This window comes from Arachis ipaensis, chromosome B02 (assembly GCF_000816755.2).
Source record: "Arachis ipaensis cultivar K30076 chromosome B02, Araip1.1, whole genome shotgun sequence".
Classification (NCBI taxonomy): domain Eukaryota; kingdom Viridiplantae; phylum Streptophyta; class Magnoliopsida; order Fabales; family Fabaceae; genus Arachis; species Arachis ipaensis.
In genome coordinates, this window is record NC_029786.2 from 104,277,000 (window position 1) to 104,297,142 (window position 20,143).

General features: G+C 34.9%; 1 protein-coding gene across 11 annotated transcripts in view; it reads right to left on the minus strand.

The window, feature by feature from the left end:
• LOC107626153 (putative disease resistance RPP13-like protein 1) overlaps positions 1-20,143 on the minus strand; it is a 76,349-nt gene that overhangs the window by 51,126 nt on the left and 5,080 nt on the right. For 4 of the 11 annotated variants that reach the window (XR_002358094.1, XR_002358097.1, XR_002358098.1 and 1 more), the window contains exon 13: positions 15,344-18,641. Coding sequence is in view for 3 of the 11 variants with exons in the window: in XM_021116475.1 (XP_020972134.1) it covers positions 15,365-18,641 (3,277 nt within the window). In the remaining 8 variants the exon portion in view is untranslated. Of the gene's footprint in view, positions 1-11,945; positions 12,523-12,612; positions 12,715-14,732; positions 14,830-14,949; positions 15,129-15,343; positions 18,642-20,143 lie in introns of those variants that run through there. The other 7 variants (XR_002358099.1, XR_002358100.1, XR_002358101.1 and 4 more) reach the window with 4 other exon arrangements.

Here is a 20,143-nt window from a genome sequence, read left to right on the forward strand (position 1 = left end):
TGTATTTTTAATACTTCATGGGATAATTTTTTTAAAAAAGAATTACTTCAATAATAATTTTACAACCCTTGAAGAGAAAGCTATGTCTTAGATTAAGAAATATTGCCAATTCAGCTTTCACTTTAGGTGAGTACAAATTATTTTATAACATGTATTATTCTAATTGTTGCTACTCATAACTAATTAATAGAAAAAAATGTGTATAATTTGTTGTAATTGTTTGCTATGTAGGATGAAAATGAAATCTTTTACATCTATCTATCTATCTTCTATCTATCTATCTATTTAAAAGCTGATACCAACTCTCTCCACAATGAGTTTAAGTCATCTTTTCTTTGTTAATGATGTCACATCAGCAATTCTAATGACTTGGTAAAAGATGAAAATCAACCAATCACTATTTAGTAAAATGTTTTAAAAAAATTAAAACAAAAAACTCTTATCTATTATTATTCAATTGAAACATCAAGTATTAATTAAATGCAATAAACATGCATACATTAAAAGTGTCATAATAATAATAATTATAAAAAATTTTAGTTACAAATATTCAAATTCTACAACTTATACATATTAACATTCTTACTACTCTTCATTTCTTAATCTCTCATACTAATTGTCAAAAATTCCTTAAATTTAATATAATATTTTTATATGTTTTTCATTCTCATTCATTTATTTTTTTAACTATTTACAAACAAAAAAACTACAAAAAAAGACAAAGTGTAGCCATTAATGTAAATCGAAAAATGAAAAAAAAAATAAAAATGCAGTTTTGTATAACTCTAATATAAATAACCTATGTCTTTTTTAAAAATAAATAAATTCAAAATCTATTTATAATATGTTCTCTAAAATGTTTTTAATATAACATTTATTAAAATATACTATATAGTATAAATAATCTACCCCTCTGCGCATTGCGCGGATCTCACTCTAATTTAATTTAATTCTACAAAACATAGCAATTTTTAATATTTATTTTATACTATTATTAATTTACAGTCTGCGCATTGCGCGGATCTCATTCTAGTTTGATTATAAATTAAATTACAGCATGGGATAATGAAGATGCCTATATACTTGAATTTGTTGCCACACTCTGATAGTGCCCAAGTAAAAGAAAGGAAGATATCTGTCACGGTCCAAAATGAGCCATGATCGGCGCTCAGGAAAATAATCCCCATGCAAGCCTAACCGACTCAAATATAAGTTGAATAAGAAAATTACAAATATTTTAAATAAATTTACAATGTCTAAAATGAATAATTACATATTTTTAACAAACAAAAAAATAAAATAAAATAAATATGGGTGGATCCTGCCTGTGACATATGGAGCAGATGACATCTAAGAACTCAACAACAAATAGATACCCATTGCAGATCATTACTCTTGGATAGAAAGGCTCACATAATCAAATATTTATTCCTGAAAAATATTTTTAGAAAAACGGAGTGAGTTTTGCAACCCAGTGACTAGACAGTACATCTATAATTCACATGAAACTATATAAACATAATTTTAGTTAGAAGATAATAATTTATATAAATAAGTGAATCAATAAGGGGGTTCTCATACAGAAATCAAATCAAAAGTCCACACTTGGGCGGCTCCACCTCTATGGGTAGCCCTTTCCTCTTGTGTGTCCTAACGGAATATCAGATCTAACGTGTGGCCTACACGTTAGGCTAGCAACACCCCTGCTAGCTGGAGTCTGAGTTAGATGTATCTAAGTTAACGTCATAACTGCCGTTAACTACGGTTTTCTAATACGAGCCTCCCAAACAATTCAAAACATATAATTTCAAATACAACAAATCTTTGATCTTTCAAATATATAAGGTATCGAATCAAATCAAATCAAATCAAATCAGATAATACTTTTTCATCAGAAACATTTTCTCAACTCATAACTTCTTCAATCATAAATAATTTCAAACACATTTCACAATTTCAAAGTCAATAAGTACTAACAAATACTTCAATGTTTCAAAAGTATATTTTCAAGTAAAATCAAATGTTCTAAAATAATATAAAACTTCATCAAATATATATAGTCTCATGTAAAATTTCTAAGATATAAACTTCATAAAAATATTTTTTTAATTATAATAAATTAATTATTCTAATCAAATCAAAGTTCTTCAACAATAGTTTTGTAAATATAATTAAAAACTCAGAATAGCATAAACCAAAAAATGTAACGGTTATAAATGTAAAGCCTACTCACAAATTGGTCCCAAGGGACCGAGGAAACCAAACCAGAGTGCCAAGATAAAAGGTGAGGAAGGTTGAAGTAGAATAGAATGAAAGAGCACGAAATTCGGACCGAGGTAGTAGCAACAACTTCGATTTCTCACTGCAGCAACCTCAACAACAGCCCTAGTATAACATAGAACAACCACGATAATAATGGCAGCGAATTTAATAGCCTACGGTGGTTTAAAAACTGAGCAAAAACAGAAATAAACATCAAGTAGGATAGGACAAAGTCAATAATAGAGCTTTATGGCAAGACAAGGCCAAAACAAGATTAGTCTTACCAAAGAAAAAGAAAATAAGGGATGGAGCATCAGCAGCTCCGGTGACCACCCGACGTCGACGGTGAAGGACACAATGGAACAGCGGTGGCGGCAGTTCCTCTCCTCTAACAGCGACTCCCACAGCAACACCACAAGCTCTGATGAACAGGGAGAGGCAGGGCTCAGCCCCCGGCGGAGCAGAGCAAGGGCAGAACGCGAAGCAGGCAGGCTCAACGGCGAGCTCCGACGGTGGCAGTTGCTCGACGACGCCGTAACAGCTCCTCCCTCCTCCACATACCTATTTCTCCTTGGTCGACCCTCACGCTTGCCGCCGCAGCGACGACAATGACGGCAACAGTGTGAGTCGACGGCAAAGGTTCCAATTGGCTCCAGAGGCAGGACGGTGCATGACGGTAATGACGGTGCATGACGGTAATCTCCATTCTTCTCCGTCGCAATCTCGTGTGCGGGCTCATCTCTCTTTCTCCCCTGTGACAATGACGCGACAGCGATGCGGCGGCATGACCAAGCCTTGCCGTGCGGTCTCTCTTCTCCCTCCTCTCTTCTCTTCTTCCGTCTCCCTCTCCCTCTGTTTCTTTCTATCTCTTTTCTTTCCTTCTTTGTGGTTCCAGAGAGTGAGAAGCGTTGGTGTTAGCGTGTGTGTGTGTTAGGAGAGGGTTAGGGTTTAGAAAAAATGGGTAAAGGGTAGTTTAGGTATTTTCATAAAATTAGGGGGTATATGTACAATGTTTCAAAAAAAAAAAAACTTGAGATGTTACATTCTACCCCCCTTAAAAAAATTTTCGCCCTCGAAAATTGATACAGTATGAAAAATGTTATATGGTTTTACCCTTTTTACCAAACATGAGAAAGAAGTATTATCGGGTGCAAAAATTACAACATAGGTGTGTGTTAAAAAGATGCGGTTGACATTTAACACTCTTGTTCTCTTGATAAGTCAAACACACATGGTGCTTTTCTCTTTGTCCATCACTCCCAAAGTAAATCCGAAAGTCAAATATCAAGACTAACTTTTCAACTTGTACCAAAATCTCCTTAACTTCCTCCTCAAAATACTCTTACTTCATAATCTTCTTGACATCGTCATGTCCTAAAACTAACGTATTGCTCGCTGTATCTAGAGACTACACGTTAACCAATAGAATCTCGAGTTTACTCAAAGGAATACAAAACTTAGGAAGAGAAGAACAAGCATCTCAGATGATGTTCGCAAGAATTCGAAAGGATGTGTAAGATCGCAATTAAACATGGATGTTCAGAAACAACGAAGTGTGCTAGAAAGAGAGTCTAATCACGTCTTAACAATGAAATCTGAATCCAGAAATTTCGATAGAAACGATAAAAGAAAGATAGAGTATTACGTCGAAACAAATTCAAGTTGAATAGGAGTGCATAGCTCACAAGAGATGACCACTAAAGTCGATGGTAATGTTCACAAAGATTTAAGAGAATGATTAAGAACACAATCAGGTAGGATATCCATCTACAACAGATACAACTAAGAGAAAATCATTTCACAATCTCGAAGAAAAGATATGAGACGAATATTTCAAAAGAAATTATAAAAGCATCAATACTATCACGTCAAACAAATTCAAGTTGAAACAAAAAGATGAAAGGTCTATGAATTGAAGATTAATAGGGGTCATATGCAAATATTTTCCCTCAAAAACCCTAGAGGATACTTAGGTGTACCATCAAGCAAGGATATGCATAAACAAAAAGACAAAATCAACAACAGAGAAAGCAAAGCAAAACACAAATTAAAAATACAACACATTCTAGAATAGGCAACTTAACCGTCATAAAAAATCGAAAACGGTAACTATCCCAAAAATTAGTATGCTTCTTTTCCCCCTTTTTTTTTATAGAAACCTTCAACTAAATACCTTTGAGATTATTATCATGACTTTGGACATTAAATAATTATGTCAATACAAATTTGATATCTCCTAACTCAAAATAGTAAATAGATTATGTAAAACAAGACAAGAAATGCAATTGATCTCCTCGTTGTCCTTTAAGACAAAAAAAAAAATATATCTCCGAAATTCTTGTCGTATCTTGAAAAATATATCATAAAGAAAGAACCCCTTTTTTTTTATACAGTGTCTTTGACAAAATTACAACCCGACTAAGAAACACAAAAATAATCACTACATACAAATAAAAAAAACTCATAAGTCCAATCAATCACAAAAGAAATTGACTTCTTACTTAAAAAATCCCAATGATCTCTATTAATATTAGTCATATAATCACATTTTGAGTGCAATCATAGTAGAAATTCACTCATCACTCTTCTCTTTATATACATTGTACTGAGTTCTCATATATACGAATTGTAGGCTTGTAGCTTTTAAAAAAACATTTAGCTCATGCTGAATTTTATTATCTTGTTATCAAAATATAAAAAAATCAGTCAAAATGGCAAAATTAACATTAAGAATACTGTAATAAAATTGAGGTAAAAGTATCACTTAGATTATCAAAATCAAGGTACAAAACCTGGCAAAACAAATTGGGAAGGATGTAATTTCAATGTATTAGAAAGTATAACAGATTTATTGGTGAATTTCTATTTTAAGTCAAAAGTTCTTGTCTTCTCTATGCCAAAAAAATTCACAAGAATAGCATTTAAGTATATACACAAAATACAAAAACCAAAAAGCAACTGTATCACATGAATGGCATGAGACATGATAAGTGTGGTTCGTGTCAATATTTTTGTTGTAAGAATTAATAACAAGAAAAGAAAAAAAGTTTTTTTTTTTTACCAATTAATTCATGGCGATAAAAAAAAAAACATAAATAGTAGTATTATCCAATGCACCCCCATTAACATAACACTTAACAGTAGAACTCCCAACATATGCAACAATTCAAGGTTCAAATCAGAACATGGTTAACTTGTACAAGGTAAAGTAACTTCAAACAAAATATATATTTTTTTTTTGAATCGTAAATTTGGAACAAGGAAACAACCGAAAATCAGTAAACAAATTAGGAACTTGTGAGTAAAGGGTCTTCAGTGAAAATCCAAGAAAGCAAAGCATTGTAGAAGCACAAGGGTAAAACTTGCATTGATTAAAACAAAGGTCTATAAAGGAAAGAAGCTTGAACATTCAAAGCACTTTTCCATAAAATAAATAATATTACAGTATTCAAAAATCAAACAAATAAAATGCATAAAAAGAGAGAACTAACTAACAAGTATAAGTTCAAAACTTTTGAAAGGTATTCAAAACAATGCTCAACTCGGGTGTTGAAAAACAACAAAAAAATCTTAGATTTCAGAACATGATTGAAAAACAAATGAAAGAGGAAAAAAAAAAGAACTTTTTCAGAATTCAATACAATATTCAGTACACAATAAACTAAACTGGTTTGAGTTATTTTTCACAGCAAGGTAAGAGTATTAATCCAAAGCAGCATCAACCAGTAGGAAAACGAAAAAGGAAAAGAAAAAAGAAAGCACGGGTTTTGAAGAAGTGACTACTACACAGAAATTTTTATGCACAAAATTCATGCCCCATAATTTGCATGCTATTTTGAGTTTTCTTACCATGAAAAATATGAAGCGCTGTCAGTACAGAGCATAAGCAAAATGAGTCAATGTTGAAATCCAAAAAATTTAGAATTAAAGGAATCATAAGATTGAAAAGGGAAGAACTTGAAGGTTCCCAGAAGAAATAGTGCCCTTGAAAGAAAAGCCACGTTCAACAAAGAAAACCATAGCAGAACAAATTATCAAACAAAAAGCTCAATCAAACTTTCAGATCGGAAAAGATCTTCAAATCAGCTAACACTTCATAAAAAATTTGCCACACCTAAACAGAGAAAATTATAATTCCAATCTAGCAAACAAGAATAACACTCCATGCATTTGTCACGTAGTTCTTCTACCTGAGCAACCGAATAACAGTTTTTTTTTTTATTGATTCGAAAGAAAAAAATCACGAGTGGTTCAAAATTATGTTAACTTCAAAGATCATCAACATAAGAAGAACAAACTTGTTTTATCAAAATCCAGAACAAAGCGTCTCAATCAGTAGCTAAGTAAATCCATAATCCACAAATCTAAATACAATTCTATAACAGGAATAAGATAATAATTCACAGCAAAAACATATCGAATCTTCTAGATAATGGATAAAATCTTGAAATCAGAAACCATAGAAAACAACATGAATATGAAGAAGATTAAAGCAAATATTCACAAAAACGAGGAAGATTAGAACTAGCTACAAGGCAGGAATCGTGAACCAAAACCGAAACTAAAGTCATTGCAAAAGCAAGTTCAAGAAAAACTACCAAATAATAACTCAAGGTTGCGTACAAAGAAGAGGAAAGAGGTGTCAAGAATCAACAGATGACTCGTGATGACAAGAACCAGAAGACAAGGATGACATTCCTATAGGCCTCTGATAGTGCCACAATTTGTACAAATAGGCGCGCTTCTATTTATACAATTGTGATCCTACCATAGGACACTTGCTCCATATTACACAGATTAAACCTAAGCTCTGATACCACTTTGTCACGGCTTGGGCGGCTCCACCTCTATGGGTAGCCCTTTCCTCTTGTGTGTCCTAACGGAATATCAGATCTAACGTGTGGCCTACACGTTAGGCTAGCAACACCCCTGCTAGCTGGAGTCTGAGTTAGATGCATCTAAGTTAACGTCATAACCGCCGTTAACTACGGTTTTCTAATACGAGCCTCCCAAACAATTCAAAACATATAATTTCAAATACAACAAATCTTTTATCTTTCAAATATATAAGGTATCGAATCAAATCAAATCAAATCAGATAATACTTTTTCATCAGAAACATTTTCTCAACTCATAACTTCTTCAATCATAAATAATTTCAAACACATTTCACAATTTCAAAGTCAATAAGTACTAACAAATACTTCAATGTTTCAAAAGTATATTTTCAAGTAAAATCAAATGTTCTAAAATAATATAAAACTTCATCAAATATATATAGTCTCATGTAAAATTTCTAAGATATAAACTTCATAAAAATATTTTTTTAATTATAATAAATTAATTATTCTAATCAAATCAAAGTTCTTCAACAATAGTTTTGTAAATATAATTAAAAACTCAGAATAGCATAAACCAAAAAATGTAACGGTTATAAATGTAAAGCCTACTCACAAATTGGTCCCAAGGGACCGAGGAAACCAAACCAGAGTGCCAAGATAAAAGGTGAGGAAGGGTGAAGTAGAATGGAATGAAAGAACACGAAATTCGGACCGAGGTAGTAGCAACAACTTCGATTTCTCACTGCAGCAACCTCAACAACAGCCCTAGTATAACATAGAACAACCACGATAACAATGGCAGCGAATTTAATAGCCTACGGTGGTTTAAAAACTGAGCAAAAACAGAAATAAACATCAAGCAGGATAGGACAGAGTCAATAATAGAGCTTTATGGCAAGACAAGGCCAAAACAAGATTAGTCTTACCAAAGAAAAAGAAAATAAGGGATGGAGCATCAGCAGCTCCGGTGACCACCCGACGTCGACGGTGAAGGACACAATGGAACAGCGGTGGCGGCAGTTCCTCTCCTCTAACAGCGACTCCCACAGCAACACCACAAGCTCTGATGAACAGGGAGAGGCAGGGCTCAGCCCCCGGCGGAGTAGAGCAAGGGCAGAACGCGAAGCAGGCAGGCTCAACGGCGAGCTCCGACGGTGGCAGTTGCTCGACGACGCCGTAACAGCTCCTCCCTCCTCCACATACCTATTTCTCCTTGGTCGACCCTCACGCTTGCTGCCGCAGCGACGACAATGACGGCAACGGTGTGAGTCGACGGCAAAGGTTCCAATTGGCTCCAGAGGCAGGACGGTGCATGACGGTAATGACGGTGCATGACGGTAATCTCCATTCTTCTCCGTCGCAATCTCGTGTGCGGGCTCATCTCTCTTTCTCCCCTGTGACAATGACGCGACAGCGATGCGGCGGCATGACCAAGCCTTGCCGTGCGGTCTCTCTTCTCTTCTTCCGTCTCCCTCTCCCTCTGTTTCTTTCTATCTCTTTTCTTTCCTTCTTTGTGGTTCCAGAGAGTGAGAAGCGTTGGTGTTAACGTGTGTGTGTGTGTTAGGAGAGGGTTAGGGTTTAGAAAAAATGGGTAAAGGGTAGTTTAGGTATTTTCATAAAATTAGGGGGTATATGTACAATGTTTCAAAAAAAAAAAAAAACTTGAGATGTTACAATATCTATATGACAGGTCACATTACATATCGCAAATTGAGTCACTAACTATGTCCATTCCTCTTCCCTTCTTGCTGTTTACAATCTACATCATCGTCATGAGCTTTGTTTTCTTATAGGTTCAAGGCTCCATGCACTAGATCAAACATGATGCGTAAAAAAAAAAAAGAAAATTTATGTGATGTCATATTAAATCAATGAGAAAATATACCAGAAAACCATGTTGTCAATGGCTCAAAATGAGCCATGACCGGCGCTCAGGAAAATAGTTCCCTAGCAAACCTAATCGACTCAAATATAAGTTGAATAAGAAAGTTATAAATATTATACAGGTTCTAAAATAAATAATTATACATTTTTAACAAAATTAAGATAATTAAGAATGTTTGAATCCTGTCTATGACATATGGAGCATATACATCTAGGAACTCGACAAAGACTGGGTACTCATTGCAGATCGTTACTCTTGAATAGAAAGTCTCACATAATTAAGTATTTGTTCCTGAAAAATGTTCTTAGAAAAAAAGGTAAGTTTTACAACTCTAAACAATACACCTATAATCGACATGAGACCATATAAACATTATTATTAAAGTAACTTTAATTAGAAAATAGTAATTGATAATCATAAGTGAATCAATAAGGGAGTTCTCATACAGAAATCAAATCAAAAGTCCACATTTGGGCGGTTCCACCTCTATGGATAGCCCTTTTCTCTATAGCTCTTTTCTCTAGTATGTCCGTACGGAATAACAGATCCAACGTGCGGCCTACACGTTAGGCTAGCAACGCCCCTGCTAGTTGAGATCTGAGCCAGATGCATCTAAGTTAACGTCATAACCACCGTTAACTACAGTTTTCTAATACGAGCCTCCCAAACCAATTCAAAACATATAATTTTAAATATAATAAATCTTTGATCTTTTAAATATATAAGGTATCGAATCAAATCAAATCAGATAATATTTTCTTATCCGAACTCTTTTTCAATTATAAGAAATTTCAAACATATTTCACAATCTTTAAAGTAATTGAGTACCAACAAATACTTCAATACTTCAAAAACAGATATTCAAGTAAAATCAAACATTTTGGAATAATGCAAAATTTCATAATAAATATATATGGTCTCATGTATAGTTTCGAAAGTATAAACTTCATAAAAGCAAATTATTTAATTCTAATTAATCAATTATTCTAATCAATTTAAAATCGTTTAAGGCAAATATAATTAATATAATTCAAACATCATAATAGATATATGTCAAAATAATTATAAATGCACAATTAAATAATTATAAATGTAAAGTTTACTCACAACTTGGTCTAAGAAACCGAAGATACCGAACCAAAGTGCCAAAATCCAAGGTGAGGATGGAAGTAGAATGGAACGAATGAGCGCAGAATTTGGATTGGGACACTGACAAAGTGGAGCTGGCGATAGTTTGGGTTATTGACAGGAACTATTTAGCTCCGGTGGCACCAACAGCTCCAGTAGCAACCAAGGTTCACCTGAATGGCTACGCAACAGCGGTGACGGAACAGCCCTCTATTCACGGCGGCTCCTCTCGCCCATCCTGTTTCTCTCTCTCTCTCTCTGAGCTCTCTCTTCTCTCTCAACAGTGGCGACGACGACTTGGCATGGCGGCGGTTGAAGCTCAGCGGCGACAGAGACAAGGCACGGCGGCTGTAGCAGTTCGACAGCGGCGAGGCAGAACGGTGGCAGTCCTTCTTCCGCGTCTCCCCTCTTTTCTCTTCCCCTTTTCTTTCTTTTTTTTTTATCTTTCCGTCGAGTCTGTGTGTGTGCGTGAGTGAGAGTGTGTGGGGCGACGAGAGGTGAGTGAGTGAGTGAGTGTGTGGCTAGGTCAACCATAACCCAGCCCACGTATTAAAAAACAATCTCAAAAAAGTACTAGTATATATGAGTTTTTTAAGATGTAATGATGCATTGCTTGGTGTATGACCAAACCCCACAATAATGCAAACCAAATCTTTATCAGTAAGACAGTAACTATATAGCACTCTAAAATGTATGCATTTTGAGATAAATTTAGTATACCATATGGACCGAAATTATTCCATCTATCTATTCTTAATATATAAAAGTAGATCGATAAGTTATTCACATTATTTGTAAGACATTTCTTTTTTTTTATTAATATCATGTCAGCAATATCGCTTACTTGGCAAAACTTTAGAATCAATCACTTAATTCTTGCCAAATCAATTATTATTTTTAAATCAACAAAAGAATAAAATATACAAATAAAAAACTCAAAAATACAATACATTAAATTTATAACCTACAAATACATTGAATTCACAATTTCTATATTTATTATATCTTACCGTTATAAACAATGCAATAAATTTATAACTCCAACAATTAATTTATTAATTTTTATAAATAACTCACTAAAGTTAATAAACATCTATATTACAAATGTCATAATAATATTATTAATCATAACAAATTTTACGTTACAAGTATTCAAATTCCATCTATTCTTAATATATAAAAGTAAATGGATAAGTTGACCTACATTACTTGTAAGACATTTCTTTCCTTCTATTAATACCATGTCAGCAATATCGCTTACTTGGCAAAATTTTAGAATCAACCACTCAATCCTTGCCAAATCAACTATTATTTCAAATCAACAAAAAAATAAAATATACAAATGAAAAACTAAAAAATACAATACAATAAATTTGTAACCTACAAATACATTGAATTCACAATTCCTATATTTATTATATCTTACCGTTATAAACAATACAATAAATTTATAATCCCAACAATTACTTGGCAAAATTTTTATTTGTTTTTTGTATTTTTTTTATGTGAAAATAAAAGTTGATTTGGCAAGATTTCAGTGGTGGATTCTAAAATTTTGCCAAGTAAGCGTTGGTGCTGACATTGTGTTAGTAGAAGAAGAAAAATAACTTAGAAGCAATGTGGGTAAACCTATGTACCTACTTTTATATATTAAGAATAGATAGATAGATTCTCAATGCATCTTCATTTGTTCACACAAAAAAAAAATAAAAGTAAAATAAAAAGGAGGAGACTGATTTTATGAAGTTATCTCAGGATTTTATGAAAGCTGTAATAGAGAAGATGAACATTACGATGTATTTTGGTTCAATCCCAAAGTAGAATCTACATTCAGTTTCCACCACAACAATTGGTAGAATTTTTCACTATAAACAAATTCAAGTTACAAATACCAATTCAAGCCAAATACAAAAACAAATTTCTCACATCCTAGCTCTCTAGCTTTTTTTCATAACAGAAATTGATTCTCACTTTCTAAGCTCTCTATTTGTGATGAATAGAATAACTCATATCAGCTATCCTTAATAAAATGAAATGATGAAGACATGAAAACACTTGAGAAAAAAAATATGATTGCACAATATCAATCAATTATAAAACTAAGGTTTTCCCTTCCCCTTTTTCTTTGAACGTTGCAAAGTTTGTACACTTTCTGCCTATTTTGACAGGCTGCTCCAACTGTATCCTTATCATTGATAGTGTTTCTTTTGCATTTTGATTGGTTTATCTGTCCTTACAAATTCTGTTCTACATCATCCATTTCTTTTTTTGATTTTGTACAAGGATAATGTCTTCCATGCATTCTGCTTTCGCATTGATACAGAGACCGCGCCTTGTGAAATCATTCTTGCCAAGGTTCCTTTGCTCTCCAAATTGTGCTTACTCCAACTTGCTTCAATATTTTTCCTGTTGCACCAAAACAAACATTAGAAACTAGACCATAAATGTTTACCATCACAAAGTTAGTTTCTCAATTCAACAGAAACTATGGCATACCGAAACCAACGAGGGCCATGAGCAAGCAAGCAAGAGAAACACCAAGAAAGGTAATGAAAGGCCTTAGATTTGGGTGTGAGACAAGGCATGGTGCAAAAGTAACTGAAAGAAATAAGAATAAAAGAAGAAAAACCATTAACGACAAAGGCAAAGAATGGAAGGTACAAATTTCATCATTCTCAAGGGATGATCTTTGAATTTACAAAATTATAACCTTCTTGTTGAGCCTAGTTTGATTTTGGGTTAATAAATGATGACAAACATTCAATTGGGTTGAAAGCCCAATATTATTTAATGTGTGCTTTATTGTGGCAGGCCCATATGACCAAGTCCACACTACTTCAGTCTAAGACCAGCCAGTGCTTCAGCATTGTAAAAGAGCCAAGCTCATTGCACCGTTCAGCAAAGAATAAAAGGTTATGCATTTGGCAAAAGGAAAAGAAAGACAAGGACATCTGTCAACATCAAGGACAGCTGGGGCTCTAGTAAAGCAACAAAACATAAGGACATCAGCAAATCAAAAATGCAGAAGATCACAAGTAAAATTTGGAAGAGCAAAACAAAAACTCAGAGCTATGGACAGCAGTTGAAATGGCTCAAATATGGAAACACTTTGCATGCCAAGGAAGACAACAACTCCAAGGACAACAGAGGTTGGTGGATCAGACCCTCCAACAAGCAGCGTTAGTGGAGCAGGATGGAAAAAGGACTGCATGCCATAGGAGACAGCTCCAACGGGTGGATGGTACGAGAAATTGAAAGAGGCAAGGAAGAACAAAGTGGTAGAGCAAGTTGATTCTATAAAGGAAGCCTCACTTCAACACTTGAAAGCAAGAAAGAGAGCACACACATTCAGAGCACCATCTCTAACACAGAGCTGAAATCTCTTTCTTCTACTCAAGCTTAATTCTGATTTTTTGTTATGGCTGTCTTGCGTTATTTTCTGTTTTGAAAAAGGCAATTATGTGAGGATCAAAAGTCAAGAGAGAAAAGGCAAGAGTGATGCAAAATAGCCAATGTTTTTCTGATGTAATTTGGGTTTATGAACTAGGATTAGTTCCCCTTGCCAAGTTGGGTTAGCACTTGGTGAGAATTGAATCTGTGTAGATTTCCCTTCCAAGTTGGGATAGCATTTTGGGGTTGCTAAGCTTTGGTGAAGAAAGCTTAGGGGTAGATACTAGTTGAATTAGGAAGTAATTCAATAGTATTGGTGTATGTAACCTGAGTATTATAGTGAAAATTCCACCATGGTTTGTGGTAAAGACTGGATGTAGGATTCATGGCACTGAGAATCCGAACTAGGATACATGCTGGCCTCTTTCTCCTCTTCTATGCACTTTTAATGTTCTGCGTATGAGATAATTTCAAATAATCTCCTGCAACTCAAGCAACAGCAAAAACAGAGTTTGAAACCTTAAGTTTTAAGCCAACTTGATTCAACCCCCCCTTCTCAAGTTCAACTAGAACCATCACTTCTAAACATTGCATTTGCACTTAGAATTAGAATAAAGCAAGTCTATGCTGTATGTAGTTTATATATAACATTATGGCCAAAATCCCTAAACTCTCACTCTGACATAAAAAAAAAAAAGAAAAAGAAAAAAAATTATGGCCATTTGTTTCTGCTTATAAGACATGCCACTTGCTCAATACTTCTCACACATACTTATGGGCTAAACAACAACTTCTGATAAAATAACAGAAACAACCATATAGCAGTACTCAAAACTAAAAACTTACTCAGACATGGCTCAGAATTCATTTCTTTCATTATATTGGCCACTGTATCAGCCATTCAGCCCTAGCTTTCAGCATTACTTGCTCTAAATAACCATGTTTTACCCAGCTATCATAAAAGTAAAAATAAAAAACACCCAATAACAACAATAATCTAAGAGTTTTGTGGGAAATTGGTAAAGGACACAAGATAAATTTAATGCCTGTGCTTATTTGTTTATGATCTTATTAAAATAGGCCAGACCATGCGCACGTGATGGTTGTACACATTTCAACGTAGCAAAAGCAATATCTTTATTCACAACGGTTAAAAAGGTGTATGAGAAGGTATATTCTACAAGAAATGTTATGAGTCAAAAGAGTAATGCAGTGTAGGATTATACCTCTAAGAGTGGTCCAGCTTTCAACTATATATGTATAGCTCCTTGTCGATGTACTCAACCAGCAAAGAATTACTACATCCAAAACTTGAAAGATCTTCTGCATTAAGAAAATTGAAACAAATAACTCAATTATTCTACAAGATCTTTCTTTAAGCATGCTCATTGAGTAGAGTGGTGATTAACAGTGTCAAAAGAGAAGATTCGGTTTTGTATTTACAAGATCTTTCTTAAAGCATGCTTAGTCCATTGATATTGTTTTGCCTTGTAGAACCAACATGCTGAAAGAGTTTTATCTTGATGTTTGCTTTGCAGTACCATAATAGAGAACCCAATGAATGTGTTGAGGCTTGTCATTGTGAAAATCGTCTCTCTTTTTTTCCCACCAAATGACATAATCTGCAATAACATCAGATGAAATTTGTTTTAAGTAATGAAACTTGAAGAAAGCAAGCTGAAGAAACAAAGTTGTGTGAAAAACCAAGATACTTAATTCATGCAACTTGTCAGTGCAGCATTCTTATATTGTGGCTTGACCAAGTGGTAAATAAGATAAAGAATGATGATTCCTAAGGTTAAGAATGAAATATAGATGATAAAAGTTGATTCTGTACCTGTTTTAAGATGTTGAGTCATCATGAAATCTGTCTCCCATCAACGCAAATGTGGTTGAGGTGGGAAATAGTAGGCCAAATGCAGAGGTCCTTCCTCTTTATGCTTTCACCCAACAGTGGACATTCACGGATGAAGAGAAACCTTAAAGAGGCAGGAAGCCTTTCCCCTGCTATGTTCTCCATCTTAGGGCAGCCTTCAATTGATAATATTTCGAGGGACTGTGACTGTGGCACCACCTCAAGAGATCTCAAATTTTCACATCTTTTGATTGTGATAGATGTCAGATTCGGGAAAGCTTCCAACACCATGGATGTAAGTGAAACACAACTGTTTTCTATTGTTAATTTAACTAGTGACTCATGATGATGCTGTTGTTGCATTGGGAACTCCATATTCTTGCAATTCATGATCCCCAGCTCTTTCAATGAAGAAGGCAAAGAATTCCCTGGAAATGATATGGCTGATGAGCAGTTTGAGATCCATAACCCTGTGATAGAGGTTGGTTGGGTGCGGGTCATGGCCTCAAAAACAGACTCCACAAGCTGGTTTCCTTCAATTGATAGTTGTTGCAGTGAAAGTGGTAGGTCCTGCATTCTTGCTTCCTGTTTGCCATATATTCTTAGTTCCCTTATGATGGAAGCTCTTGGCAGATAACAACCAAGCTGCTCACAATCTTCAATGTATAGTGATTTCAAAGACGGAAGGAAAGCAGGCAAATCACCTCTTAACTTAGGACACTCCCATATGCTAAGTTGCTTAAGTTGAGGAAATGGTGCATCATCACATTCTAATGACTCCCATGCCTCCCACCAACGCATATGAGAAATAAACAGATATTTAAGGGATCTAAAGGGTGTCTGCTGATGATGATGATGATGAGTTCTGTCACTCTTATAAAACTCAGCACCAATGATCTTCACCATATCAAATCCATCAAGCCTCAATTCCATTAGAGAGGGTAACTGTCCAAGAGAAGGAACCATCCAACAATTCTTGCATCCCCTCAGCTCCAAGAAAGTCATGTTGTTGTAGAAAGAGTGCGCTACCCAATCCGGAAGCATCGTACCCCTGAACCCCTCGATCTTTAGCTTTTTTAGGCCTTTGTGAGGCCTTAATTTGTCAAGTACATCCTTTTCAACTTGGGAATCATCAATATCACTATCTTCACCTGATGACCACTTCAAAGATAAATCATTGAGGTGAATCTTCTCATCCATCCTTGCATCCGAGGCTGCAACACTACTGATTACATTCTCTAATTTCTGGATATAAAATGTCCCATGAAGATTTGCTAGCTCTCCCAATTCTCCAATCCCATTCTCTTCATTCTTCCCCACAACATAGTCACTTAAAAACTGCAAATCTTTTAACTTGTTCATCCCCTTTGGCATATCTTCCAAATCAGTGCCATGAACATCAAGATGGCGCAAATTTACAAGATCTTGCACGTTGATGGGAAGTTTTTTAAGGTTACTGCAATCTCTCAACTTCAACGTTTGTAAATTGTACAAATTACTCAATGATTCAGGCAACATCATGACAGGTTGGCCAGAGAGATCCAAATAACGCAAATGGATCAATTCACCAATTGAATCATGCAACAAGTCTCCCTCATAACAAAAGAATTTAAATGACAAAACTCGCAAGCACTTTAATTGCTCTAGTAAGTGACTAGAATCAATTCTTTCATCTGGGAATGTTTCATATGCACTCAAACTGGTTTTCAACAATGTCCTTGCATGTTTTAAACTACAACATGCTTCCCATATCTTTGGGATTGAATCCTCGTCGATGAGATCATATGACAAATGACGAGTTTTGGCATCATGTTTGGCCGCATTCTTGAGTCCGAAGGCTCTAGAAAAGAACTTTCCACCATAGAATGTTGCTAAATCATGCATGAGATCATGCATCACAAATGAATTCTCATTAGAGTTAGCATGTTGAAAAAAGGATCTCAAAACCAAATCATCAAAATATCCATAACCAACTTCTTCTAAAGTGCTTCCACTTTTTGGTAGCTGCAAAAGACCCTCTGCCATCCACAATAGCATCAAATTATGTCTATCAAATTCAAAGTCCTTCGGATACAAAGAACAATAAACAAAACAACGTTTTAAATATGAAGGAAGGTGGTAATAACTAATCCACAATGCTGGAAGAACCCCGCATTTCTCCTCAGAAAATTCCCAAATTTCACTATTTAAAACATCATTCCAAACCTTTTCACTATCTTCCCCTCGCAATAACCCTCCAAGGGTTTGAGCTGCCAAAGGTAATCCTTTACATTTTTCTACAATTTTTCTACCAATTTCTACTAAAGCTGAACAGCCTTGGGACTCAGCAGGATCCCATGCACGATTTGCAAACACTAACCAGCATTCTTCTTCATCCAACAGACTCAAATTGTGAGCTTCATTATGTTTAGTTTTCACCATAGAAGCAACTGTATCAAGACGGCTTGTCACAAGAATCTTCCCACCTTCACTTCCACATTCAAAAGGAATTAGAAAACTTTCCCAACCCTCACGATTACTACTCCATACATCATCCAGAACAACCAAGAAGTTCTTCCCCACTAGCGCATTCTTCAAATGATTTTGAACTGTATCTAAATCATTTGAGTTACAAGGACTACAAGTTTTCTCTATCACGGCCTTTGTCACCATAAGAACATCAAATTCCTCCCCAACACAAACCCAAGCCTTGACATGAAATTTTTGCTGCACTTTTTCATCATTATAAACCAATTTAGCCAAGGTAGTTTTTCCTATCCCACCCATGCCCACGATGGGAATCACAGACAGTTCACCATTGTTACTATCATCTAACAACAATTTCACTATGGTATCCCTCTCTTTTTCCCTGCCAACAAATATATCAGATTTTTTAACCAAAGAGGTTGATGGAATCCTCCCGGACATGTTCTTGGGTGCAATCTTTTCTAGACGAAGGATATCTTTGTGTTTTGCAATATCTTCTAGTCTAGCAATGATTTCTTCAATCCTAGTAACCATCTCCCTATCTTGCAAATTCAGAAAGCGAGATAGGAAGTTACCTGGTGGATCCTTCTGGGTGGCAGCTTTGGTGGTGACTTCATCCAGCAAGTCATCAGCATCATAGACAGCATCTTGGAGATTTTCAAGCCACCTCTTGACAGCAGGGTCAGTGATCTGTTTCTTCTCAGCATCATTCAGCACAGCTTCAACCACATTCAGAATGTTCTCCAGCCTTTGAAGCAGCTTCTGGTCAACCTTCTTTCCTCGCATCATGTTGATGATCTCAGGATCAGACAGCCTGTCAAAAAGAACACTGAGAAAAGAAGAGAGAAAAGCTCCTCCAACAAGTTCAGCAGCCATGCTCACAAGAGCAAGAAAGTAAGAAAGGTAAGGAAAGGGAAGCAGTTTCTGTTTGCACTCCAAACTCAGAATTCTCTTACAAAGACACAGAGTATGGAAGTGGTAGCAGTTAAGTGAAGTATTATTGTAATGTGTTGCAGGCTGAGATTATTATAATTAACCAATAATAATTTATGTTGTCTTCATATGCTTTTTTGGCCTTTGGTCTTCATGACAAGGTTCATGTGAAGCTTCTTGTTGTCTTTCTCCAAAGTCTGTGAGATGCTTTCGGTGCCTTTGGTCTTCAACTTTCCATTTTTTAAATGCCCTGTACAAAGGATCATTAGGTGGAAAATGTTTAACAATATCCACTTGTACATTTATTTACCAACCCACCTACCATTAGCGCTTCTCTATACCATAAAAAATTGTTCACCTCTCTTTTTATTAGCAGATAAAATATAGTGTGAATCCACTAGTATTTTGTCACATACTACAATGCATGCATCTTCTAACTTTTCAAAAGATAACTTCAACATAAAACTGCTTATATATATTATTACTGTTAACTCAATTAACCAATTTATCTTTGCTAAACAGCAACATAAGAAAAGAAAAAAGACAAAAAGTGAACATAGCCTTGGCCAAATCACACTGCACCAGCACTAGAAGTGGGGCATCTGGTTCAATGATTTCGATTAATTTTGGTCTCCAACATTTTCATCTTTATCAAGTTATTACAGGCACATTTTGATGTTATCTTACCCTTTAGTAGAGAGTTTAATATGTTTTATTAAATGGTCTGGTATATGAATTTTCAACTTTGGATTTAGAGCACTAGTGAAGGTACAAAAGAACCTGGTATGTTTAAGATTCCATTTCGTATTTATAAGATAAAGAACATAAATATAACGATACATTTATGGGACCAATAACAACTTTAAATATTATTCTTCCACTTTTATCATTATATTATTTTGGTGACAGCTTTAATCAGTATTTGACAACAACATTTGTGATACAATGTAGAAATGAAAAATTATTATGCTAAAGGTTTCTACTTCTACAATACATTCCCACATTAAGCTCTAGTGCTAAAAAATTAAACAACCTACTCATCAAAGAAGTGTCAAATAGAAATATGAGAAGGATCCTTTACAAGCTTCATAGCTCCAACTATAGAAGTGCTTCTTCTACCTCTCAAGAACCAATTAAACCATTTTGCAGAGAGTTTTGGATATCTCTTCAATTCCGGATCATTTCTATCGACGTAATATAGGCCATAGCTTACTTTGTAACCATCCAATAACTCAAATAAATCTAAAAAGGACCATGCAAAATATCCCCTTATATTTGATCCATTTCTGCAAGTTAAAAAAAAAAAAGGTGATGAAATGGAAAATTAGGAAACATAAGAAATGTATACATGGGTTTTATTAATAGATTCCCTAATTGGAGGGT